At 36.5% G+C, this 26,636-nt stretch overlaps 1 protein-coding gene across 6 annotated transcripts; it reads left to right on the top strand.

Moving 5' to 3' along the window:
• The first annotated feature begins 259 nt into the window (after window positions 1-259).
• LRIF1 (ligand dependent nuclear receptor interacting factor 1) lies at window positions 260-26,177 on the top strand. 6 transcript variants are annotated; one of them, XM_045033274.1, is made up of 4 exons: window positions 260-739; window positions 12,542-14,051; window positions 15,188-15,460; window positions 25,993-26,177. In XM_045033274.1, exons 1-4 carry the CDS (start codon window positions 672-674, stop codon window positions 25,999-26,001), a joined length of 1,860 nt encoding a protein of 619 aa, XP_044889209.1. In that variant the 5' UTR covers window positions 260-671; the 3' UTR covers window positions 26,002-26,177. The 6 variants fall into 6 exon arrangements, with proteins under 6 accessions (XP_044889209.1, XP_003990481.1, XP_019693159.1 ...); XM_003990432.6 differs by lacking the exon at window positions 25,993-26,177 and adding an exon at window positions 16,314-17,799 and having other exon boundaries at window positions 317-739; XM_019837600.3 differs by lacking the exon at window positions 25,993-26,177 and adding an exon at window positions 16,314-17,799 and having other exon boundaries at window positions 319-739; window positions 12,550-14,051.
• Window positions 26,178-26,636: the final 459 nt, after the last annotated feature.

Raw genomic sequence — 26,636 nt, 5'->3', positions numbered from 1 at the left:
AAGAAAAACATACACTAGCGACGAACACAAAGGCAGAAAATTTACGATTGACCCCGGAAATATTTTATTTTGCGTAGGTATCTGGAGAATATTCTTCTGTGATTCGTTGCTTGATCCGGAAGAAGAGCCAGCAAACGTCACTTGCGATTGGATTGTCTCAGAGGGCGGCGCTTTAGCGAGCCAGTCACCTTGGCAACCGGATGTGACGATCGCGGAAGCCGCTGACCGAGCTTTGCTGGGCTGGCAGCTTCGGTGGGCGGGGTCGGTCGAGCCCGTCCGGCTCAGACTTCTCCACAGACCCGACAGTGCTGAGGGAGGCGCCATTAAGGCCACGCCTCCTACGCTGACTCCGGGTGGCTCTGGAGCGGTGTCGTAGGCTCGCGGAGGCGGAGACTCGGGCCGCTCCTCTCAAAGCCTAGGGCCCGAGCAGCGTCGTCAGCCGCTTTGGTTCTTCCGGTTTCTGGTGGCGGCGTCGCCTCCCTCCGAAGGCTGGGGATACGCCCTCTCAGCCGTCGTTCCCCTTTCGTCATCGAACCCGTCTTGCTCCGGGACACCTGCAGCGAAACATTCTATCGCTCTGGTTCTCGCCCCTTGGAGAGACCTCGCCCCCCCCTCACCCCACCCCCATTGCCCACTTTCCTGGATGTGCTGGCCCCTCCGACCCCTCTAAAATGTCCAATAACCTACGGAGGGTCTTCCTGAAACCCGCAGAGGAAAAGTCAGGCAACGCCTCGAAGTGGTAAGTACCGGTTTCGAATCTCGCTCGACACACCCGCCCCTCGCCCGTCTCTTAGCAGGGTGTCGAGTCGGCCGTCGTTTGCGGACTCTGTGCAAGTCAAATGAGCTTGATTCCGCAGTGGGAGCGACTGCGGGGCAAGTGCTCCTCACGGGGCCACTCAGCCACTCAGAACCCTCGGAGCGCGCCCCTCTTGGAAACGTAAAGCCTCTTCAGAGCCTGACGCAGGCAAGCCTCGGCCGTGGCTCCGCAGGACTCCATCGTCTCAAGTTACGTAGGCGACATAGTAGATAGAGCTCCACGGGAGAGGAAAACCAACATGGCCGACAATCCTGTGTGACTAAAACCTTCTGGAAGATTCTTGCGCACTCGCAGAAAAAACACGCAGCGCCCAGCACGGACATGCAAGTGCAGCCCAGGTGGCGCTGGACCATCAGTGAAAATAGGTAGTATTTAAGAGAGCGAGAAGGAAAGGAAAAATTTTTGTGTAGTTGATGAGGATATGAATTTAGACGCTGAAAAGTTGATCTCGCGTGAAGGAATGGATTTTTCAAAAATCAGATGATAGTTTTATACGAAGAGAAAGAAAAGTAGACAGAGTAATTCTCGTGTAAAATCGATCCTTTAGGACAGATGAGAATGCCATCTCTAATTGGATATCTCTGTAGAGGAGCTATGTTTGACGTAGGGAGAGTGTAGTATTTCTTAAGACGTACGTACGTACGTAGTTGCACATTTACAAAATAGTTTTTCACTGACTCAGTTCTTTTAAGGAAAGGTTATGTTGGTCAAGATGAAGTAAAATGGGAACAAAACTGTGAGCGAAGATCGAATATTTTAAGTTGTAGGCTCCATAGTTAGTAGAGGTATAATAAGTGGTGGGAAAAAACTTATGGGGCGCTCTCTGCAGAAGAAAAATGTAAAGAAAGCCTGGAAATTGAGATGTAAAAATCACGGAAGAGGAATTATGTTTGAAGAACATCCGGCTGCCTAAATTTAATCGTAGCTTTGACAGATACTGTTTGTATGACTAAGTGCCTTCTTTCCAGTCGCCTTTCCAGTAAGAGCGCTTAGAGATATTTTAAGAATTAAAAGAAGAAGTGTGTGTAAAATACTGGGTATAGGAAAGCAGAAAACCACTATTTATGTGTTAGCTGTTGTTATTGTAAGAATACAAGTTTGTTTCTGTACAAATTTTAGCCCAGGAAGTAGGCAGTAGGTTTCTTTTCATCACTATTAGATACAAAACAGAATTATAATAACGACTGAAAAACATGCATAATATTCTAAGAAGAAATAACGAATCGCCTTGAGCTAAAGCAATATTGAAGAACTGCCAAGAAAGAACCACTGCTTTTCAAATCGAATAAAGAGCCAGCTTGTTGTGTACGTATGTTGTTTGTTGGCTTACTTTGGTGGAAGCTGGGGGGAGAGGAGAGGCAGAGGTAGTGTTCTGTGTAGATGATTCAAAAGTAGAATTACTTTCTAATGATTGTTCATTTCTTCTCCCTTGTTCTGGTACCTGGATATTTGATTACATCTGGCTTACCCTAATTTAATGCAGTTTGTTTTAGGATTGCATTGTTTTTCAATATTAGAAATAGGGTAGACTAAGAACTTAACGTTTATATTTCTTGTGTATTTTAACTCTTTTATCCAGTTTCTCAACCTTTGGCTGTCTATATTTGACATTTTTTAAAACATTACAAATTGAATTATGTTTTGATTACACTCGTAAGTCATTGGGAGTTCTTAACTCGTTGGTTTATGCATTGTTTTCATCATCTTTAAATGCATTTGTTTCTTCAATCACTGGGGTTTGGCATCACGTATTTGGGACATTTACCAGATGCCTTTATGAAGCTATTTGACTCTTATTTTGGTTATTGCTTTGCATATTCTATTCTGTTTTGTAAGTAACAATCTGCATGATGCGCAAGTATAATTTTATAAATCATTTGATTACTGTTCTTGAATTTATTGAAAGCTTAGGTTTCATACTTTTCTGGTAATATTTTTGATGGTATTGAATCATTATCTTCATAAACTTAAAATGAGTATATGATTTTCTTATTTTCTATTGATTGTTGGATTTTTCTTGAGTTACTGCTGCTTTTGTAGAGTTTTTCAACATTGCGTTACAGAATGTTTATTGCTTAATGTATCTCTAATTCATCAGGGCATAAAGTGTAAGAATCAAATTTACTCTTAGAGTACACAGGAAAAATCTGGAAGATCTATGCGATAGTAGGCATTAAGTTTATTTAGATTGGGGCTTTATTTACAAAGAGCAAAACAGGAGTTAGAATGGTATAAGTATAAAGAATGTAAACTTTGGAGTTACGACGACCTAGGTTCATGTCCTAGTTTCCCATTATTATCCGTATAGTTCAAACATTTTGTTGAAAAATATTCACTGAGTGCCGCTTAAGTGATAGACTGTGCTAAATGGAGAGACTAACTAAAGAAGAGGATATGAACCGTGCCCATGAAAAACCTCATAGCTAAGGGGAAGATGATGTAACACAGTTTTAAATAGCATTACGCACAGGATGCTGTCAGGGCATAGAGAAAGGAAATTGTAGAAAGGGTTCAGGAGCACCTGAGTTGGGGAATGTAGATACCAACTTGCCAATTAAAGATAAATGCAGGCTGTGCTCAAGCAGAGGGAACTGGTAAATAAAGCACCAGTATGGTTTATTATTAGCTATTGGTATTTTTGTTTGAGTCTCTACTGTAAGCAGGATGAATAGGTAGCTCTTAAGCGCTTGGTTTGCTCTGCTAGAGAGATTAGACTTCATCTACTGGAGATCATTCAGAGGATTTTATGAAAAGGGTTGTCACTTCCCACGTACATTTTAGATAACTGATGGCAGTGTGGATTTGGGAGTGAGGGATCAGGTGTATAAAGATTCTACTTAAGTTGTCCTTTCAGAGATTCTGAAGACCTGAACCAGATGATGTAGAGTAAGGGTTGGATTCAGAGAAATATGAAAGGGAAAATAGGCATATTTTGTTAGTGAATTGGCACAAAGAAAGGGGGATCAATTATAATGCCAGTTCTCTGGACAGATATTGGTGAATTAATTGAGATGAGGAACACACCAAAAAAACGATTGCAGAGGTATTTGAATTTGAAACTCAGGCAGAGTCAGAGCTGAAAATAGAGATTTGAGTCAGCACCTTAGATGTATTGTAATAAAAGCCTGTGATGCTACATCTCACAATAATAAGAGTTAGGATGTGATTGGCAATTGGCTTCTGTCTGCTCTTAATCCTTTGTTCTTAAATGGGGAGCTAAAATGAGTGTCCATACCAGCAGGCTTGATTTAGTTCGAAACATAATGTTTCATTGTCAGTTTACTGTGCATTTAGTTTTGTACCCCATAACTGTTATTATCTTTACTATTTGGGTGTGTAACAAAAGGACATCGACATGTATGCCTTACAGGCTAACTGAAATCTGTTTCTCATTAATCTCTCACTTCATGCAGTTGAATTTTTTGGACCTTGTTATGTTTGCTTTATGTTAAAGTAAATACAAGAAAGTATATAGATGGGATTGACCATGGGAGCATGTAATTCTGAATAAGTTATTTAATATTACCAAACCTCAAACTATAAAATGGTAATGGTGATACTCACATTACTGGGCTGTTTATTAGGATTAGCGTTAGCTATTTATAATAATTGTCTATTATGTATATAATATTATGTAGTATATAGTATTGTATATGTTATCACATGTATATGGGGTATGTACATAATGTTAAATCATAGATAGTACGATGGAAGAAAAGGTCTTCTAGCTGTTGAAAAAAATACATTTTGCAAAAATACCTACAAAATGTTCAATAGCCTGTGAAATTTTTTTCATTCCATTTCTTGTGAATGTGTTATGTCGATATTAGAATTAAAAAAAGTTAGAAGTTATATAAATATGTTCAATATACTTACTTACTAAAGTTCTCATACTTTTTTATTAAAGTTCTTACATTGTCAAAAATTACCTGATTCATTTACTTATTCTTGGACACCAATTGTATATTTTAGTGGAGTATGATAACTTGCATTTATTAGGAGCTTATCATAATTCCAGCCCGTCATTTCATTTGCTTCTTATAGCAAGCCTTATCATTCCCATTTTGCTAATGAGGAAACATATTCAAAGAGATTAAGTAAATTTATTAAAATTAATTAACTAATAATTGGAAGAGCCAAGATTAGAAGCCTGATAATTTTCTAGTGTATTCTTCTGTTGCCTTTTAAAGTCTTTAACTGTTCGTTTTTCCAGTGTAGTTTCTCGGTTCAAATACCAACTGGTTTAAAGGAATTAGCACATTGATGATTTTTTTTTTAAATCTTTAAGTGAAAAACTAGAGCATGGGATGTAGAATCTGGTTCTAATTTTAGTTCTAACATTAGCTTGCAGAGTATGATTTTTAAGAAGACAATCTTTATATGATTTTTTTTTATGATTTTTTTATGATTTTTTTTATGATTTTTTTATGATTTTTTTTTTAAATCTTTAAGTGAAAAACTAGAGCATGGGATGTAGAACCTGGTTCTAATTTTAGTTCTAACATTAGCTTGCAGAGTATGATTTTTAAGAAGACAGAATCTTTATAAGGTTTTAGTTACAGTTACTCTCGTAGCAGGTCTCTTCTAGATCTGGGGGAAAAAATGGATATTGATTGGAGAAGGGTGAATCTCACCCTGTTCATTTCATTTTAGAACTTATTCCATTTGTTACTAGTAAGTCGTGTGTGTTTGTTTTTAATGATGACATGCAGGAGTTAATTCAGCTAATGTTATTGTTTACAATGTGCTAGTTACTCTCTTAGGTGTAGAGGATTTACATGCAAAGTGCATAACCTACCCTTAAGGAATTTAGGTCTTTGGTAGATTATGTGAATCTCTGTTGATATAATGACATAGAAGAAACTATTTTCCTTCCCTTTTTGAAGGGGAAATGGAAGAATGTAATCAATGATTAGACTTGAAAATAGTTTGTGCGGTATGTTTTCTGTAAAGCAGGCACATTGAGGCCACATAATGAAGTATGTGAATGAAGTATCAGAAGCATGTGCCGTTTGTTTACAAACCATACCAATTAAAAATGTGCATGCCCATACACAGATGATTATAAAAGCATAGGTTCTGCTCTTTGAAGCTTTTAATCTGAGGGCTAGATATTATTGACAAATGAAGTGCATAAATAAGCTAAATAAGACTAAAGGAAAGGTATTGAGACAGTTCAGTTAAAGTGGAGATTTGGAAGGGATGCATTAGTTTTTACATAATTTTTTGAGGCCCTACTGTACTTGGCATTGGGAGAACAATTAGAAAGTAAACAGTATAGTCTCTGACTGTAAGGAAAACAATATTTTACTCATTTTTTAGAAGGCATTATATAACTCGTAGCATTCGTGGCACTAGTGGGAGTGCTTTATGGATTTCAAGTTGGAAGAAATTAATGTGAGTTTGAGTGACTTGCAAATATTTCATGGAGAAGATGGAATTGATCCTCAATTTATAGCTATGTTTTAAATTGCTGGAGAAGGAAAAAAAAAATAACTTGAAGAAGACTTAGAATAAATAACGTACATGGGAGAATCCAGAATAGCAAAGAGACCTCTGTGGGAAGATCAGAGATTTTGTGTTTAGAAGTTAGAGATGGTACTGTTGTAGAGATTGGTTGGGTCTAGATTTTAGATAATTTTCAAGTCAAGCTGAATTGGCAATGATGTATTATTGGAAGTTTGAGAAAGGAGGTAACAGTATGAAAACAATGATTTAATCTGCCAGAGATACGTAATAGTAGTGGCTGCAGTCACAAAAACTAGTTTAAAAGTCACAGCAAAATACAGGAATGAGATAATGAGGACGAGACAGGTCCTAGGTAATACACGTCTGATCTAGGTCATGGTAGTGGCAGTAGTGAAGAAGGAGAAGAATGAGTAAGAGCTGTAAAAAGGAAAAAAACCCCAAAACTTTACAGATGCAGTGATTCATTCACTATACATTTATTGAGTGTTTACACTTTGTAAGCATCTATACAAGATGCTCTGGGTGAATCAAAGGTAAATAAGGGCAATAAAGGCGTCGTTGATGAGTGGGGGATTTAAAACCAAAGTGACTTGGGAAATAATAGTGCTGACATATGACTAGATGGTAGAATAGAGTACTAGTTTTCAGTAGAGAGTAATTTTAACTTTAAAGTCATGGTTTTCAAAAAACATCATGGTATGAAAAGTGAAAGATTTTGGTAGGACATCACAAATATGGAACCGAGGTCAATATTAGGGGATAGGAATGATGGATCTAACTGTGAGGGTCATTATTGCAAAGGAGATAGTTGAAGGAAATAGTTCAAGCAATCGACAGTAGTTGAAGCAATTGGTACAATCTTTAAGGAAGAATGTCTTTAAGGAGAAACAGGGTCAAGAATTGTGCTTTGGGGAATAGTCTTAAGTGGGTGCTTAAAGTGCAGAATAAGAAAGGGAACATTAAGAAAAACAAGCAAATTGTGCATAATGGACATCATGTTAGGGATCTGTTCACGATGGATAATTAATTAGCTAGCAGTGTCTATTTCAGCAGGAAGCACCTAGAGAATGAGAATAGAATAAAGATAGATTTAACTGTGAAAACACATTTGGTAATCTTTGAGAATGAAATTTAGTAGAATAATGGGAAAGAAAATAGACTGCAGAAGAGCGTGAATTTCGAGACAACTTTTTGGCATATCAGTGATAGGAAGTTGGTAGATGGCCTTAATTGTGGTTCATTAACATCATCTACCAACTTCCTATAATCAAATTTGGCACATAGATCACAATCATCTTTTTTTTTTAATTTTTTTTAACATTTATTTATTTTTGAGACAGAGAGAGAGCATGAACAGGGGAGGGTCAGAGAAAGAGGGAGACACAGAATATGAAACAGACTCCAGGCTCTGAGCTGTCAGCACAGAGCCCGATGTGGGGCTTGAACCCACGAACTGTGAGATCATGACCTGAGCCGAAGTTGGACGCTTAACTGACTGATCCACCCAGGCGCCCCATCATCTTTTTAATCTTACATGACTTTAACATTTATATGGATAATCTCTTTGTCATCTGGTCTTTCAGTACAAAGTTCTTTTTTTTTTTTTCCATTGATCTTATTCTGCATTCTGCTGCCATCCATCCACTTCTGTATTTCTTGTTGTCAGATAAAATTGTTGCGTTTATGAAATTCTTGATTCAGGCATTCTCTTTTTGAACACCAGTTGCTATATTTCTAGCTTACTTATTTAAATACTCCCATTCTGATCATTTTTTAACTTTATCTGGCCCTCCAGTCCAACAATCCCTTTATTTTCTCCTTATACTTTCACCTTTGTCTTATTATTTTTTTCATCCTGTTTAGATTCTATATTCCATCATTTTAATAAATTTTTACCAATATCCTAAACTCTTTTGTTCCTCTTTGATTTTTTTTTTCCCATTCTTCTGAAACCACCCCAGCCCCGGATTTGCTTTCTCTTTGCGTATACCCAGTGGAACAAGAAAATCTCACAAGAGCACAGATTGGTCTCACTATAAATTCATAATCACTACCTATAGTCTTGGGCCGTCAGCACTACCTGATGACTGATATTGCCTGAGGTCATCTTGTTCTCTCTCAAAGACTGTTTCAAACCTTTGATTTGCCTCAAATTTCTATTTTTGCTCCTATACTTAGCATATGATGTCATGTCCTTTTCACAGAAAAATAAAAGCCATTATATCAGAATTACTTCAGCCTCTTGACACCAAAGCTTTATAAGCCTAACTGCAGTTGTGCCTAACCTCTCTTTCAGTGCCAATGGAAGAAGGTATTTCTTCACCCCTCTTTAAAGTTCAATTCCTCTACCTGACTGCTGGTTCCCATTCCCTATCTCCTAATCAAAGCTTACATTCATTTAGCCCTTTTTATCCTCTTCCTCTTGGTAAATCATATGAGCATTAATATATGCTCTGGTTCATCTAACCTTAAAAAGAGAAAAAAAGATCTCTTATTTGACTCCATTTAGCCTCCATCTACTTGCCAGTCTTTATCTTCCCTTTTGCAGTCAAAGTTCATAAGAGCTGTCTGTATTTTCTATCTTAATATCCTCTGCAACTTTCCCCCCCATGAAACTACTCTTTTAAAGCCCTCAGTGACCCTCATACCACTCATGCAAGTAGATTTTTAATTTACATCCTATTTGACTTCTCAGAAACTTTTAAATAGAATTTCTCAGGGGTGACTGGGTAGCTGTTGGTTAAGCATCCAACTCTTGATTTTGGCTCAGGTTATGGTCTTGCGGTCGTGAGATTGAGCCTGGCATCAGGCTTCATGCTGAGTGTGGAACCTGCTTGCGATTCTCTATCTCTGCCCTTACCCTGCTCATGCGTGCACACGCATGCTCTCTCTCTGAAAAAATAAATAAATGAACTTAAAATAAATAGGGGCACCTGGGTGGCTCAGTCGGTTGAGCGTCTGCCTTCGGCTCAGGTCATGATCTCACATTTGTGGTTTGAGCCCCGCATTGGGCTCTGTGCTGATAGTTCAGAGCCTGGAGTCTGTTTTGGATTCTGTGTCTTCCTCCCTCTCTGCCCCTCCCCTGCTCACTCTCTGTTTCTTTCTGTTTCTCAAAAAATAAAATGTTAAAAAAATTTTTTTAAGTAAATAGAATTGCCCAAGTTTTGTGAAACTCTCTTCTTTGGCTTCCATTGCATCAGAATCTCTTGGTTTTCTTTCTACTGCTCAAAGAAAATGGGAAACTGCTGAAATATTTTAAGCAGGGAAGAGCCAGCTTTAGTATGCTGAAAGCTTTCAAAGGGAGAGGATGTGGCTGAAATAAAAGAAGACCAGTTATGGGGTGCCTGGGTAGCTCAGGCAGTTAAGCTTCCGACTTCAGCCCAGGTCATGATCTCACAGTTCATGCCTCTGCTGTCAGCACAGAGCCTGCTTCTGATCCTCCTGTCCCCCTTCCTCTGCCCCTCTCTAGTGTGTGCTCCTCCTCCCCCAATAAACATTAAAAAAAAAAAAAAGACCAGTTATGAAGCTACTATAATAGTCTAAGCTAGAGATGATGTTTGCTTGAATTAGAATGGAGACAAATGATTTGGAAAGAATTGAAAAGATCAAGGGAAATTTAGGAGATAACATCAATAAGATTTTGTGATAGATTGAATATAGATGGTTAGAAAACAGGAAATTCTTTTTCTGATTTAGGCATCTAAAATAGATGGTATGCCGTTTATCATAGAAAAAAATTGGACAAAACCATGTTGAGCTTTAGGTGTATTTGAGATTCTGAATGGAAATGTCGTGAGGGAAGTTGGATATATAAGCCTGAGTCTCAAAAAGAGCTAAGATAGAAATATTTTAATTGTTGCTGTATAAATGGTAATATAATTGAAGTCATGCACATAAAAGAAATAATTGGGAAGAGCCTACAGAGTAGGGAGAGAATTCAGTCTCAGCTTTGGTGCGTTCTAGTATTTGAAGGTTGATTCAAGTAGTATGTATGAGTTGCCAAAGAAGACTGACGAATCATTACAGCAGTAAGAGAATTTCATATCTAGGAAACCTTGGGAAGAGAGTGTTTTAAGAAAAGGAGGAAGCATTTTTGTTCTCATTCAAATGTAATGTATCACTTATCCTACTTAATGATAACTGCCTGTTTATTTGCACATAAAACCAGCAGTTTAAGTTCTTTTCAGGACTGTGGGTTGAACTAGCTTGGCAAGCAAACATTTTCCGTAAAGATCCAAATGGTAAATATTTCAGATTTTTGTGTGCCATGTGATCATCTCTGGTGTAACTACTCAACTCTGCTATTGTAGCATGAGAACAGCCATTTACAGTACAATAAAGATGAGTGTGACTGTGTACCAATAAAACTATTTATGGATACTGACATTTGAATCTCGTAGTTTTCACATACCATGAAATACTGTTCTTGTGACTTCTAAAAATCATTTAAAATAGAAAAAATATTCTTAGCCTGTGGGCTACACAAAAACAGGGAGGAGACAGATTTGGCCCAGGGCTGTAGTTTACTCACCCTTTTCCCACAACTGAGCCTGTGGCCTGTACCATAACATACCCTCAAGTAAATTTTTGTTGAATAAATTAAAGTTGAATAAATTCTAGTCTAGTTTATATGTCTCTGGGGGGTGGGGAGTTGATGAAGGTAGGCTTTCCTCTTTAAGTCCTGAAAGCAAGAATTCATACTTTATGTTCATGCTTCTCTTTCGAGATTAAGTTTTAATTTGCTAAAAGTAAATTTAACATTTTGAAGCACTATCAAGTGGCTAGAACACAGTTTTAAATGTTTAAAAAGATATATTATTTTGGGTTATGCAAAGGTAAAATCATTGTTCCAGGGCTTCCTAGAATACACAGAGTTTTTGGGTTTGACTTTTATTAATACCTAAGGTTTTAAAAATGCCTACAGTCAGTAAAACACACCTTTATATCATTGAGAATTCTAATTTTATTATTATTTGTCTTAAGTTTTTGTTTTCATTTGATCTCTGTCATATAAGGCCACACTGTCAGTAGGACATGAACCCGGCATTTATATTGCTAGAATTTAGCATGAGAGACAGTCTATAGGCAAACGAACAAATAGATTAATATATATTTACCAATTGTGATATACCATGAAGGAAATTAACAGGTGTAATATTATAAACTAATAATGGAAGAAGAGCAAAAATAGTTAAGGTGGTCAGAGAATATCTCTCTTGAGAAGTATTATTTATGCTGAGACTTGAGTTATATGGGTGGGAGAAGAGTACCTAGGTAGAGAGAGAGCATGTGTGATGACTCTGGGTCCCATGAGAGCTTAGTATTTTCCAGGAACTGAAAGGTGGTTTTCGGCATAAATAACTTGGGACCTCTGCATTTAAGAAATCTACAAATTAATTATACAACAGATATTGATATATTTTGGATTTTTAAAAAATCAGACGGTCTGTACTAATTTATGGCTCATTAAGTATCAGGATCAAAATTGGCTAGGTTAAAAAAAAAAAACCCAGTGTGTTCCACAATCACTGAAAATTATTTAGCTGAAATGGTGTTCCTATTATGTATATGGATTGACAGATAGTTGGAACAAATGTGAGTGACTCCCATACCAAGGGCTATTTAGCACCAAACTTCAAATGTGCTAAGTCAAAGAAGAAAATGGTTCCTACATGAGTAACTCCATTTAGTCTTCAAAAATGTGGCACACGAAGGTATCACCACAAGAAATGACTTTAAGCAAAAGAAGAATGGCTGACCGTATGACTTGTGAGTCACTGTCAGTAGGAAGAGGACAGAACAGGTTGAATAGAGGGTAAAAAAGAGTGAGGGAAATAGAATGTACATAAATGGAGGTGAAATGAGAATCCTGGTCACTCAGAGTAAAGGAGGAGGAGGACAAGAGGGAAGAATTCAAGTAAAAAGAGAAGGGAGGATGCTCATAGTTTAAGAGGAACATATTCTAGTAAGCATAATTTTATACGGGGTAAAACCTTAGAAAAGTTTAATCTACCCATTGCTTAATCATATGAGAAACTCTAAATCAAAGCTGATCATTATCTTTGATTATCACTTCTATTTAAGATCTTTGTTTTGCAATAGTTCACTTTGAAAACTCAAAGTGACAAATGATATACTTTTATCATATTTTATAAATTTTTATCTTTTTAAAATAATATTTGCAAATATTTGTTTTTAAATAAAATGTATATACCGTCTAGTATGTTGTATTTATTTACTCAATGTTCTTTTAAGTGTTTCAGGCTGCATGTACCAAGTAGTTCAGACGATTGGCTCGGATGGAAAAAATCTTCTGCAATTACTTCCAATTCCTAATTCTTCTGGAAATCTTATACCGCTAGTTCAATCTTCAGTCATGTCTGATGCTTTGAAAGGGAATACAGGAAGCCCAGTTCAAGTTACTTTTCAGACTCAGATTTCCAGCTCTTCCACAAGTGCATCAGTTCAATTGCCCATTTTTCAGCCAGCCAGTTCTTCAAACTATTTTCTTACAAGAACAGTAGATACAGCAGAAAAAGTTAGAGTTACTTCTGTGGGAACTGAAAATTTTACCTCATCAGTTTCTAAAGTTCAGAGTCATGGTGTGAAAATTGATGGACTCACCATGCAAACATTTGCTGTTTCTCCCTCCTCAACACAAAACGATTCACCTTATATTTTAGTAAATACTCAGAGTCTTCCAATGACTGTGAAGTCTCCAGTTTTGCCTTCTGGGCATCATTTACAGATTCCAGCCCATGCTGAAGTGAAATCTGTACCAGCGTCTTCATTGCCTCCTTCAGTTCAGCAAAAGATACTTGCAACTGCAACCACAAGTACCTCAGGAACAGTTGAGGCCTCCCAAATACCAACCGTTATTTACGTATCTCCTGTAAACACAGTGAAAAATGTAGTTACCAAGAACTTTCAAAACATTTATCCAAAACCTGTTACAGAAATAGCAAAGCCAGTGATACTAAATACCACACAAATGCCAGTGAATGTTGCTAAAGAGACACAATTAAAAGGTGGTCAGCATTCTCAAGCTGCTCCTGTGAAATGGATTTTTCAAGAAAATCTACAGCCTTGCAGTCCATCTCTTGTTCCTGTTAAGTCTTCAAATAATGTGGCTTCCAAGATTTTAAAAACTTTTGTAGATAGGAAAAGTTTGGGAGATAATACTATAAATATGCCGGCATTGAGCACTGTCAGTCCTAGTGGGACACAGTCCAAAAGTATGCCTATTAAAGATAATGCTTTGGTTATGTTTAATGGGAAAGTCTATCTATTGGCTAAAAAGGGGACAGATGTTTTGCCATCACAAATTGACCAACAGAATTCTGTTTCTCCTGATATTCCACCAAGAAAAGATACATCACAGATAGTGAGTTCAAGCCCAGTCACAGAAATATCCAGAGAGGTTGTAAATATTGTTTTGGCTAAAAGTAAATCTTACCAGATGGAAACAAAATCACTTTCAAATACTCAGCCTGCTTCCATGATCAATCTAAGGGCAGAGAAGAATAAAAAAGTGGAGAAACCATCTCTTTCTACCCCAAACCCACATAATATGAATCAACCCATTAACTACTTAAAACAGAGTAAGATTTTATTCACAAAGCCAGACTTTCCAGATGGATTTAGTACAGTACAGAATGCCCCCAGAAAAGGAAATATCATCCAGAGCATAGAGAAAATAAGTTCCTCTGTTGATGCAACAACTATCACTTCACAACAGTGTGTTTTCAGAGACCAAGAACCAAAGGTAATTTTCCCATGTCAGGGTGTTCTTTTTCTCTATCTATATAGAAAATTTTTCTTTCTTAATTCTCAAAGTTAGTTACCTATGATACCTCTTCCCCCCCCCCTTCTCCCATCCTCCACTCCATCACACACATACCATACACACATGTATGCTTAATTAAGTCAGAGCTTTCATCTGAAGGCAATGTTTGAGGAGGATAATTGAGAGAGTGCAAACAGTATCTCTCTCTTAATTCATTTGGCATGCCAAAGCTTTAAAACAAAATCAAACAAACAAAAAACTCACAGAGCAAGAAGGTTTATTGGTGAAAGATAATGTGAATTCAAAACTTGGTAAATTCTGTGTCCATGCATGTATTTATTGGATTACTGTTAGTATATGAAAAGATCAATATTACGCATATAGGAGAGCTGGGTTTTTTGTTTGTTTGTGATGGTAGGGAAATATCTGGCAGTTTTTTTAGGTAGATGGTAGAAGGGGTAGGATGGTGCTAATCAGTACCTTTCAGTCATTTGTGGAAATAGGATTTATCAACATCTTTGATTTTGTTTTGTTTTGTTTTAAGTAGACGAGTTTCCTTTTTTTTTAAGCCCTTCTTTCTGACTCTTTAATTATTCAACATATCCACATAGTTACCTTTCTGTTCTGCTTAAGATATGTGTGTCTGTGCTCACTAAATATTTATGCCCACTCTTTCCTTACCTAGAGGCCTTAATAATGTCAGTGTTTCTCCCCTTCCAGAGATATAAGGAGGTAAATTCTGAAGGAGTTTAAGATTGATTGAAGGCATAAGACTTTTCCAGAAGACTACAACTTCCAACTAAAGTTATATAGATTATTTTTTGACTTGTCATTAGTCTGTATTATTTCATCTGTTAACCTTTCTAGTGCAAGAAAGCAAAGTAAATGAGAAATTGTGGAGGAACAGTTTAAGTTTGTACCCAGTTAAATTCATTTTTTTGAGTGTGGGTGGTAAGGCAAGGGTAATGCAAATCAACCATTTAGGACTTTAGAGCATGATGGTTTTTGTTTTGTTTTTTTTAAGTAAGATGAGATGATGACTTAGTTGCCAGTCTGATGAAATAGCTTAAGTAATTGGCAGTATTGTTTGTGTGTTTTTGTTTTCTTAATTGCAGATCCAGAATGAGATGGCATCAACATTAGAAAAAGTTCCTCAAGAGAGGAATGACAAGAACCATTCCCAAGGAGGAAGCAATAAGGTATCACATCTGAAGAATGATGCTGAATTTAAAAAGATATTTGGTCTCACTAAAGATTTGAGAGTGTGCCTTACTCGGATTCCTGATCACTTGGGCTCTGGAGAAGGTTTTGATTCCTTCAGCCGTTTGGTGAAGACCAATACTTATAAAGAGACGGAGTTTATAGAGAAGGAGGAAAAGAAAAGACAGGTAATATATTTTGTGTCCTTTGTAGTTACTACAAACGTTCACGAGTGTGTTTTCTTGATTTGTTTTTTTAGTCTTGTGCATTAATATGAGTGGTAGTTTTCAGATTTGCGTGTGTATATATTATACACATTTGGTGTTAAAGAGAACCAAACACACAAAGGTAAAAATGTATCCCTAGTGAATAGAAGACATTTTAAGTGTTTTTATTCACCTGTTTATTTTTTTCATTAAAAAACTATAAGAAAATGGCCATAACTTTTTAAACTAGCTATCCTACGTTGAAGACCCTATTTAAAATAAATAATCCAAATGTAGAGAAAATACAAGCATGCAGATGGTCGTTGCAGTATTACCCTTAATACAGACATTTTAAGAAATCTACTTGGTCAATGATGAAAAAAAATCCCTATGACTTTGCCTATTTTACTTAGAAATATATCATTATTACACTGTGTAATAGTCTGAGCTTTAGATCAGAGACTGCTCAACCTTTCCCAATGAAAAGCTTCCACATATGTGCCTACTGTGCACAAGGAAACAAAATTAAGTCAATTCTGCTTCTCAGATTCTTTATAAAGGGCTGTTGTATTTTGGCGATAGATCAATACATCTAATAGTTAAGCAGGAAAGTGTGAATTAAGCAGTTTATTCTCAGTGAGTATCATTAGGACATTGCTATTCATTTTGGTACTGTACAATGGTAAACAATTTTTTGCTAGAGTTCTCAGTATGTTTTGTTGAGTTGAATTTAATTGATAAGTATTTGTCACCTGCAGACTGTTAAATTTGACAGCATACTGTCTATGTGGCAATAATTGTTTTTCTTTTGAAATCTTACTCAACATGACAACAGGGTTTTGATAAGAAAAGAAAAGCAAAAACCGTTAAAAAGATGGATCACACAAAGAAGAGAAAAACCGAGGGTACTTATAACACAGCTCTAAATGGTGGAACTAATGTCACCAATTCCCAACTTGTCAGCAGTATTTTACCAACTTCAGATGTATCACACCATAATATTCTCACAAGCCGCAACAAAACCAGAGAAGAAAAGAAAACTGAGGTTGAACACTGTACCCCTGAGAACCAGGAAAAAGGCACATTGAGTTTGAATGTAGCTTTTGAGCAAAGTCATTCCTTTAATAAAAGTTATACTGAAGACATTTTCCCCATGACGCCACCAGAGTTAGAGGAAACCATTCGAGATGAAAAAATAAGAAGACTTAAGCAAGTGCTGAGAGAGAAAGAAGCGGCTCTTGAAGAAATGCGTAAGAAGATGAACCAGAAATAATGAAATGTTGCTCTTCTTAAAGACTGCAGTGAAATAGCTGTGTTTTTTTCATATACTTTTGCATTAAGTTAATTATAGATGCATTAAGGTGTTCTTTGCATATGAAACTTGTTTTTTCATCAGTTGATTGTTAAATTTTATTTAAGGACTACAAAAAAGGTTGATTCACATATGATTCTTGTGAATAATCTACATGGGGTATCTGAGTCTTTGTCTAGATACCTTTTTTTGGAAGGAAAAATTTTCTATTTTTCTATTATTTTAATTAGAAATCCCCGAGTTTGAATATTTGTGCAGAGTTTTTGTTATTGTATGTTTGCATCTTTAGTTGAACCACTCAGGTGTTTTTCCAACAGCAGACAATTATTATATACTATTGAAATTATATAATCCAGGAGAGGAAATTGGCTCTAAATTTAGCTTTGCCAATGGGCTTATGTATGTACTCAGTCTCTATCCATAAAATGATGTAATTGTTGTAATTTTTTTTTCTATTTCATGGAAGAAAATGTATAATAGCAGTATTATTTAAATATCCAAACATTTCTCAAGAGTTGAGGGATACTTGTTTTGTGGCTTTTACAAAGTAGTTTTATATAAACCAAAATGGGTTTTAGAATTCAGGCTATATAATGTTAGCTTAAAGTGATGCATTATTATTCCTAGGCAAATGCTTTTTCTTCCTTTTTTTGTTTCTTGTTTTTTTTTAATATGTACATATTGAGAAGTAAATCTGAACAATGGCCACATATAATACTTTTTAAAATTGTAAAATGTAGTTATTCTTAATGGAGGCAAACATTTTTCCATCTGGTTATGTTTGATTCGGAGAGGTTGGGATTTGTGTTGTGGATAGGGATTAATGGGAAGGAGGAAAAGTTTACCAAAAAAAGATGAATAAATCCCTGGAAGTAGTGTCACATACAACCTATACGTACTGAAGGGAGTAGAACAAGTGCACACTGATCAACTAAATTCTGCCTTTTAGATTTTTTGTAACAGTTTTATTGAGATCATTCATTTACCATAAATTCACCTTTTAAAAGTGTACCGTTCGGTGGTTTTTATTGTTTTCACAGAATTGTGCAAGCATCAACATGACCTAATTTTAGGACATTTTCATCACTCCCTCCAAAAAACCTCATACCTAATAGTGGTTACCCCCCAAATCCTCCTACCTCCAATCCTAGACAACCACTAACACACTTTATGGATTTGCGTATTGTGGAAAGTCATAGGCATAGTATGAGTCATTCAATATGTTTTCTTATGGGATTGGTTTCTTTCACTTAAAGTTTTCAAGGTTCATCTGTGCTGTAGCATGTATTAGTATTTAATTCTTGTTTAAATTGCTGAATAATAATCTATTATATGAATATACCACACTTTGTTTTCCATTCATCTGTTTCTGGACATTTGGGTTGGTTACACTTTTGGCTACTAAGATGTTATGTTGCTATGAATGTTAGGGTGTAAGTTTTTATGTGAATGTATATTTCCAGTTCTCTTGATTGTATACTTAGGAGTGTAATTGCTGGGTCATATCCTAACTCTGTTTAACATTTTTGGGAACTGCCAAACCATATCAGTCGGGTTTTTCTTACCCTCCTCAACCAAAGTGGATTCTTCAAGGACACCAGTGACTTCTATGTTGCGAGATCTAGTGGTCAGTCAGCAGTTGGTCTTAATTTATCTATCATGGGAATATAATTTCATGAATCATTACCTACTTTGAAAATTCTTAAACCATTTTATTAAAGAAGCAGTACATGTGCATTGTAGACAATTTAAAAATACAGCAAGCTAAAATATTAAAAGTTGAAATTTCATGTTCTCCTCAGGCTAAAATTTTAATGTTGGGGCTTGGAGATAATGTGATGGCCTCTTTGTTAAGTTTATTCCTAGGTATCTTATTTGTCAATGGGATTGATTCCTTAATTCCTCTTCCTGTTGCTTCATTATTGGCACATAGAAAGGCATATTTCTGTACATGAATTTTGTATCCTGTGACTTTACTGAATTCATGTATCAGCTCTAGCAGTTTTTTGGTGAGTCTTTGGCTTTTCTATATAGAGTATCTTGACATCTACAAATAGTGAAAATTTTACTTCTTCCTTGCCAATTTGGATGCCTTTTATTTTTTTGTTGTCTGGTTGTTATGGCTAGGACATCCAGTACTATGTTAAATAAGTGGTGAGAGAGGACATCCCTGTCTTGTGCCTGACCATAGAGGAAAAAGCTCTCAGTTGGTTGTTCCCACTGAGGATGATATTAGTTGTGGGTTATTCATATATGACCTTACTATGTTCCTTCAAAACCCAATTTGTTGAGGCTTTTATTGTGAATGGACATTGTACTTTTTGTGAAATGCTTTTTCTACATCTATTAAAAAGATCATATGGTTCTTATCCTTTCTTTTATTAAAGTGGTATATCATGATTGATTTACAAATATTGAACCACCCTTGCAAACTTGGAATAAATCCCAGTTGATGGATTTTTTTAATGTACCGTTAGATTTGGTTTGCTAGTGTTTTATTGAGAATTTTTGTATCCATGTTCATTGGGGGTATTGGCCTGTACTTCTTTTATTTAGTGGAGTCTTTCTCTGGTCTTGGTTTCAGGGTAATGGCTCATAGAATAAATTTAGAAGTTTTCCTTTTCTATTTTTTGGAATAGTTTGAAAAGAATAGGTATTATTAGCTCTTCTTTAGATGTTTGGTAGAATTTACCTTTGAAGCCATCTTGCCCTGGACATTTGTTGTGAGATTTTTTATTACTGATTCAATTTCTTTTCTGGTTATCCGTCTATTCAAGTTTTCAATTTCTTCCTGTTTCAGTTTTGGTAGTTTATGTTTCTAGGGATTTATCCATTTCTTCCAGGTTGTCCAGTTTGTTGGCATATAGTTTATCATGATATTCTCTTATAATTGTTTATATTTCTGTGCTGTTGGTTGCTATTTCTCATCTGTCTTTTGTGATTTCATTTATTTGGGTCCTTTCTCTTTTTGATAAGTTTGGCTAGAGGTTTGCCAATTTTATTATTTTTTTCAAAGAACCAGCTCCTGGGTTCATTGATCTGTTTCTATATCATTTATTTTTGCTCTCATTTTTATTGTTTCCTTCTCTCTGCTGGCTTTAGGCTTTGTTTGTTGTTCTTTTTCTAACTTCTTAACATTGGAGATCCATAACTAAAGGTTATTAGTAAATAGATATTTGAAGTCATAGGTCTGAAAAACATCACTTAGGGAGATGCTATAAACAGAGGGTAAAATGGTAGGCTCATATCTGAGTAAATTTAAAGGTTGGAAAAAGGACGATCAAATTTTGAGGATTGGAAGAGGTGAATATTAAATGAATTGTATTTATAAGTCCTTGAAGTGTCCTGACACATAGTAAACAGTGTTTGTTAAATAAAATAAATTCAACTACAATCACCCTGACATATTGCATTCATCTTCCATTTCATTTCATTTTCTTATCTGTTTGTTTTAGCCTACCTTCTCCTTTTGATTTTTCTATTTATTTATATTAAGGCTCTGCTGATCATGCAATCGTCAAGCACCCACACTTCTTCTGCTATTATATACCATCATGCTGAAATGTGACTTGTATCCTTTACAGCAACATCCCGTTTGTCAATATTGATAGTCTCAAACTCTTGCTCTCTCGTTCTGAAATTCACTCAGATTAGGGTTTTGTCTTTACCACTCCTCTAAAACCTTTTTAAGTTCTCCAACAAACATCGTATTTGCTAAATCTGATGTCAATTCTTAGTCTCTATCTTACTTGGCCTGTCAGCATTTGATGGTTTTCATCAGTCTGTCATTGAAATGTATTTTTTATTCAGCTTCCATCTCTTGTTTTCCTACTGTCTTATTGACTGATTCCTCACCTTCTCCATGATTTCTTATTGTTGATTCTTATTATTGGAGTTACTTACACAGCTCAGCGCTTGTAGGTCTTTTATTTTTACATCTATACTCACGTTGACCTTGTCTAGTTCTTTTTTTCTTGATCTCTCTTTATTTTTAATGTTTATTTATTTTTAAGTGAGAGGCAGAGGGGCAGAGAGAGGAGTCACAGAATCCGAAGTAGGCTCCAGGCTCTGAGCTGTCAGCACAGAGCCTGACGTAGGGCTCGAACTCACAGACTGAGAGATCATGACCTGAGCCGAAGTCCAACGCTTAACTGACTGAGCCACCCGCGTGCCCCTGACCTTGTCTAGTTCTTATGCATCAGTGTTTATGCATACTATATTCAGGAACTCTTCTTTGACTGTCAGCACTATATATCCATTTGCCTTCTTGACATTGCCACTTATAAGTTTGATTGGCATCTCAAAGTTAATACAGGCCAAACCCAGCCTCTGATTATCATCCACACACAAATTTTGCCTCCACCAAGATCTTCTCTAAGTTCGTGACAAATCTAGGTTTCCACTTGTTCAAGTGACAACATTTGGGAGTCCACTTTGACCTCTTTTGGTCATACCTTACAATGTGTCTGTTAGGAAAATTTTCTGGTTTACATTCACATGATACCTGCAGTCTGACCATTGCTTGTCACCACTATTATGACTACCTTGCTTTATTTCATCTGGATTATTGAAATAACCAACTTTCTCCCTGTTTCCATCATTATCCTCCTATAATCTGTACTTAGCACAATAGCTGAGTGATGTTGCTAAAAGTATAAGGAGGGTAAGGGACCAAAACCCCAGTAGAAATAACCTCAAATATATAAATGATGTTCATATTCACTCAGAATTGGACAAATGCAAATTAAGACGACTCAATTTCTCATTGGTGAGACTGGAGAAAAGATTTAAGAATATGGCAACTCATGTTGGCATGCTGTGAGGAAATAGGCATGTTCGTACATTGCTGATAGACATGTTTATACATTACTGATGGGAATACAAGTTGCTACAATTCTAGAGAGAAATTTGGCAATGTCTAGTGAAATCTCGTATAAATCTTTCAACCAATGCAGCCAACAATTTTAAGAATCTACCCAAAAGATATGCCTCCAACAATATGAAAACATAGGCAAAAGTTTATTAATTATAGCATTTTTAAATTGCAAAGTATAAGAAAATCCAAATGCCCATTCATAGGAGAGTGGTTGAAAAATATATGATACAAGCACACAGTGGAATACTAAGTAGCTGTAAGAAAAGAAGAACTGAATTGATTCAGAGTGATTTCCAAGACATACTATAAAATGAAAAAAGCAAAGTTCAAAACAATATGTATAGCCTGCTACCCCTCATATAAGAAAAAAAAAATGCAAGGAAATATATAGGCATCCACTCATTTATACCAAAGAAATTAGGAAGGATAAACCAAAAACTATTAAGATTGAGTCTAAGGGAAAGAGAAGAAGACAATGGGAATGGGTTAGCAGGGATGAAGTACAGTAACATTTCTCTGATTGTATCTTTTGGTACAGCTCTGATTCTTGGAATCGTAGTAATGTTTTGCATACCATTTACATGCCCCCAGATAAACGATTAAAACCAACCAGGAAATAGGGGATCCCCAAATGGAATGCAAATACTAACTAATGAAAGCATATATTACAAAAGAATAACATGAGCACACTTAAAGGGACAGGAAAGAAAGCTAACCTAAGTGACTTAGAAAGCAGTATATTCACTAGACACTGAAAAGCCAAAGGTCTAAGTGTTGTAATCTACTTGGTAAAAATGCTTCCCATAAGGGCATGAGTTAGCATACATACCACTTTCATTTGTATACCAGAATTGAACGAAAAAGTACATATAGTTAATGAGAGACAGGTTTCTTATTGTTGGAGGAAGACCTAAGGAGGAAGGCTAAGATAAACCCTGTAGTATTAGATTAGAATAAGAGGCATTAGTTTAAACTCAGGTTTTTAAATATGCTTTCAGACATATTATACATGTGGGTATATGTGTAGGTTATACATATATCTATACATTCACATATTTCCCAGCTTTCATTGAGAGGGCCTAGAAGCAGTGACACTCCAGGACAATGAGCACACCTAGCACCAAATCTTGGTTTCTAAACACCATTCTTCAACAAAAAGAATCAAGCTCCTTGGAGAAGTGGATTCCAGGACAGGCAAGAAAAATACAAGGTGATCCTAGAACATCTTGTGATGTCAGAATGTAAGGAAATATTGCCCTCAAGATGGAGGTGTATGAAAAACAGGAGCCAATCTGAAGGATCTCTTCTTAATGGCCAAAACTGGAATAATTTCAATAATGAAAAATTATGGCATTTGATTTTAAACCCTAGACAAAATACACCCAGGGAGTCTAGACTGTATGTATAAAAGGCAAATACATAAATGAGGGAAAAGGAACAGCTCTTCCTTATGGCTGAATTCCAATTACTAGTTGTAGACAGAAATGGGAAATACAGAATCATCATTGCAAATGCCCCAATAACTATTGCAAACAAGATTCACCAATGGATAATAAAATGAATGGGCAAAAGTTTGAGAAGAAACAGGATTTGCAGTCTCAAAGTCTTCCCAAAGATATTAACTATAAATGTAGAGATAGTAACTTTTTAGTGGAAAAACCTACCAGATCAAGGTAAATATCACCAGTAATAATACATACCAATAATCACAAATCCATTATATGATGCATAGTCTTGTGTGTGTGTGGTAGTCTCTCTAAAAATATAAAACCTTTTTGTTGGGGTGCCTGGGTGGCTCAGTTGGTTAAGGATCTGACTCTTGATTTCAGCTCAGGTCGTGATCTCATGGTTGTGAGATTGAGCTCTGCCTTGGGCTCTGCACTGGGTGTGAGGGTCTGCTTAACATTATCCCTCTCCCTATGCCCTCTCCCGCTTTCTCTCTCTCTTAAGAAACAAAAACAAAAATAAAACAAAAACCTTTCTGTTAACATGTTTGTTTCTCCCCTAGCATTCATACACTGAAGCCCTAACCCCCAGTGTGCCTATATTTGGAGAAGGGGGCTCTAAGGAGGTAATTAAGGTTAAATGAGAATAAGGATAGGGCCCAGATCCAATAGGATTACTGTCCTTATAAGATGAGACATCAGAGTGCACCCTGTCTCTCTCCACACCCCCACCCCAGCACAAAGGCACTAAGCCAGCATGCTCAAATTGAGGAAAGGATATGTGAGGACATAGCTGGAATGCTGCCTGCCATGTGCAAGCAGGCAGGAAGAAGGCTCTCATGAGAAACTGAATTGGCTGGAAACTTGATCTTGGACTTTTAGCCTCCAAAACTGAGAAAAGAGATTTTTGTTGCTTAAGCCACCTAGGCTGTGGTGTTTTGTTATGGTAGCCTTAGCAGACTAATATACTTTCCAAGCATGAGAACATATCAGATAAAAGAAAAAAGAAAATATCAGGTAAACTCAATTTGTGGGGCATTCTATAAAATTACTGATTAGTATTCTTCAAAAGTGTCAAGATCAAAAGACAAAGAAAAGACTGACAAACTGTTGCAGACTGGAGAGACTAAGGAGGGGAAAAAAACCCAAACAACTGCATGCAATATAGGACCTAGGGACCTGGAATAGGATTCTGGAACAGAAAGATGACATAGATGGAAAAAAATATATATATAAAATTTGAATAAGGCCTGTAGTTTAGCTAATAATATTGCACCAATGACAATTCCCTGTTCTTGTTATAAGGTGTTAAATTTAGAAGTGGGATAAATGACATAAAGGAATTTTTGTACTATTTTTGCATTTTTTCTATAAGTCTAAAATCAAATCAAACCAAAAATTTTGAAAACAAACAAAATAAAATCTTTTAAAAATGCAAATCAGGGGGCAACCAGGTGGCTCAATTGGTTGAGTGCCCAACTCTTGATTTCAGCTCGTCATGATCCCAGGGTCATGGGATCAACCCCATGTCAGGCTTCATGCCCAGCATGAAGCCAGCTTAAGATTTTCTTTCTCTTTCTCTCTCTCTCTCTCTCCCTCTCTCTCTCTCTCTCTCTGCCCCTCTCCCTTGCTTGTGTGCACACTCTCCCTCTCTAAAATAAAAACTGAAAATAATAGTAATAATAATAAAAATGTAAATCAAAACATTTCCTCCCCTGTTCAAAATCCTCTGGTGGTGGAGTACCTGGATGGCTCAGTCAGTTAAGCGATGGACTCTTGGTTTTGGCTCAGGTCATGATCTCATGGTTCATGAGATCAAGCCCCACGTTGAGCTGACAGCATAGATCCTGCTTGAGATTCTCTCTCCCCCCTCCTTTTCTCTCTGCCTCTTCCCCACACACGTTCTCTCAAAATAGATAAACTTAAAAAAAAAAAAAAAAACCTCTAGTGGCTTTCTATCTTACTCAAAGTAGATGCCAGATTCTACACGATGGCCTAATAACCCTACATTGGTTGTCTCCCTGTTTTCTCTTTAACCTCATCTCCTGCTAGTGCTTCCACTCCCACTAAACTTTAGCCAAACCAGCCTCTTGCTATTCCTTAAATATAGCAGGCACATTCCTGGCTCAAGCGCTTGCATGGGTTTTTCTTGACTACCGTTAGTTGTTCCTCCTATAGCTAACTACATGGCCTGCTCACTCACATGTTTTGTCTTTACTCAAACGTCACCTCATCAATTAAGCATTCCCTACCACCCTGTTTAATTTTGCACCCACCAGCCTCCTGCAATTCCATATTCCAATATTATTTTTTCCCATAACCATCATCATTATCAATATTCTGCATATTATACTTATTTAATTGTATTATTATATGTTGGTATACAAAAGAGTTTATTATGCATCTAAGTTTAAGTTAGGGAAGAGGCTTTGGCTGTTTTGTTCACTAATGTATTACCAGTAAACATGAATGGAGAATGAATAGTTCTATGGAAGCTGCTTCACCTCCAATGAAGGAATGAATGAGAAATTCCAGTTTCAAGAGCAGGAAGAAAGAAGAAGTAAAGAAGAGATGTATGAAGAAAACAAAACCTTCCTTCATGTGTTACTGGAGCACTGGCCAGATGGTTACATGGCCACCTCCAATTGCAATGAAGCCTGGGAACATGACCGTTCAAACACAATTTACCTTCTGTTGGTAAAGGAGAGAGTGAATACTGGGTAGATGGCTGATAATGCCTGCCACCAGAACCAGATCTACCACATTTTTACAAAAAGTTTAGGTTATACGGACAACAAATAAATACTATAAAGTATTCAGACAAAAAAATTATTGTTAACTAAAGTAGCCCAAACTTTCATAATTTCTACTTTTGTTTCAGAAATACTAAGAGAAAAAAACAACACAAAATTTACAGATTTCTGAGGATAAAAATCTAAATCAAGAACCTTCTATGTGTATATTTTGAATGATATATGCTACCAAGAAAAATATATTCTCAAATACTCTAGAGCCCAGAAAATATACTTTTCATCTCTTCCTCTTGAATAAAATTACTTAAACATGTACTGTTACAACTGCTTATTGTGTCTTCTTTAAGAAAAATATTCCTACTTTTGTTGACTTTGTACTATGTCAGTTTGGCTAGGCTGGACTACGTTTCCCAGAATTCCCTTTGGTGTATATTTCCAGTTAGAGTCACAAAGAGATTCTTGTGGGAGAATTGGAGGGCAAAAGTGAAACAGTAGTCATCTTGTAGCTCCTACACATTCTCTCTGTTCCACTGGCTCATCTTGGCATGAGGAAATAGCCAGGTCCAAAACTATTTTATCTTCCCCTGGATTTTTCTTCAACTTCTCTTACTCCCCAGCCAGGTGAGTGTGTTTAGCTCTGTGAAAATGAGCCCTGGCTTCTGGAGGACATGGGTACCATCAAGAGCAAAGACAACAAGGACTGACACAGATTTCAGTTTGTTCTGGTGGCCTTCAGCTTGTGCCTGTGTGTTCTAATTTGTTCTTGCTCCTT

Source organism: Felis catus, chromosome C1, assembly GCF_018350175.1.
Source record: "Felis catus isolate Fca126 chromosome C1, F.catus_Fca126_mat1.0, whole genome shotgun sequence".
NCBI classification, from domain to species: Eukaryota; Metazoa; Chordata; class Mammalia; order Carnivora; family Felidae; genus Felis; species Felis catus.
The sequence above is the reverse complement of the archived record's forward strand: the minus strand, read 5'-3'. Positions and strand labels throughout refer to the sequence as shown.

What these genes read in the sequence shown, in the direction of transcription:
- LRIF1 (XM_003990432.6), top strand. Translation starts at nt 672, where the DNA reads ATGTCCAATAACCTACGGAGGGTCTTCCTGAAACCCGCAGAGGAAAAG. An exon ending in TCAGAGACCAAGAACCAAAG is followed by an intron (nt 14,052 to 15,187) that starts GTAATTTTCCCA and finishes TCTTAATTGCAG; the next exon opens with ATCCAGAATGAGATGGCATC. An exon ending in AGGAGGAAAAGAAAAGACAG is followed by an intron (nt 15,461 to 16,313) that starts GTAATATATTTT and finishes ACATGACAACAG; the next exon opens with GGTTTTGATAAGAAAAGAAA.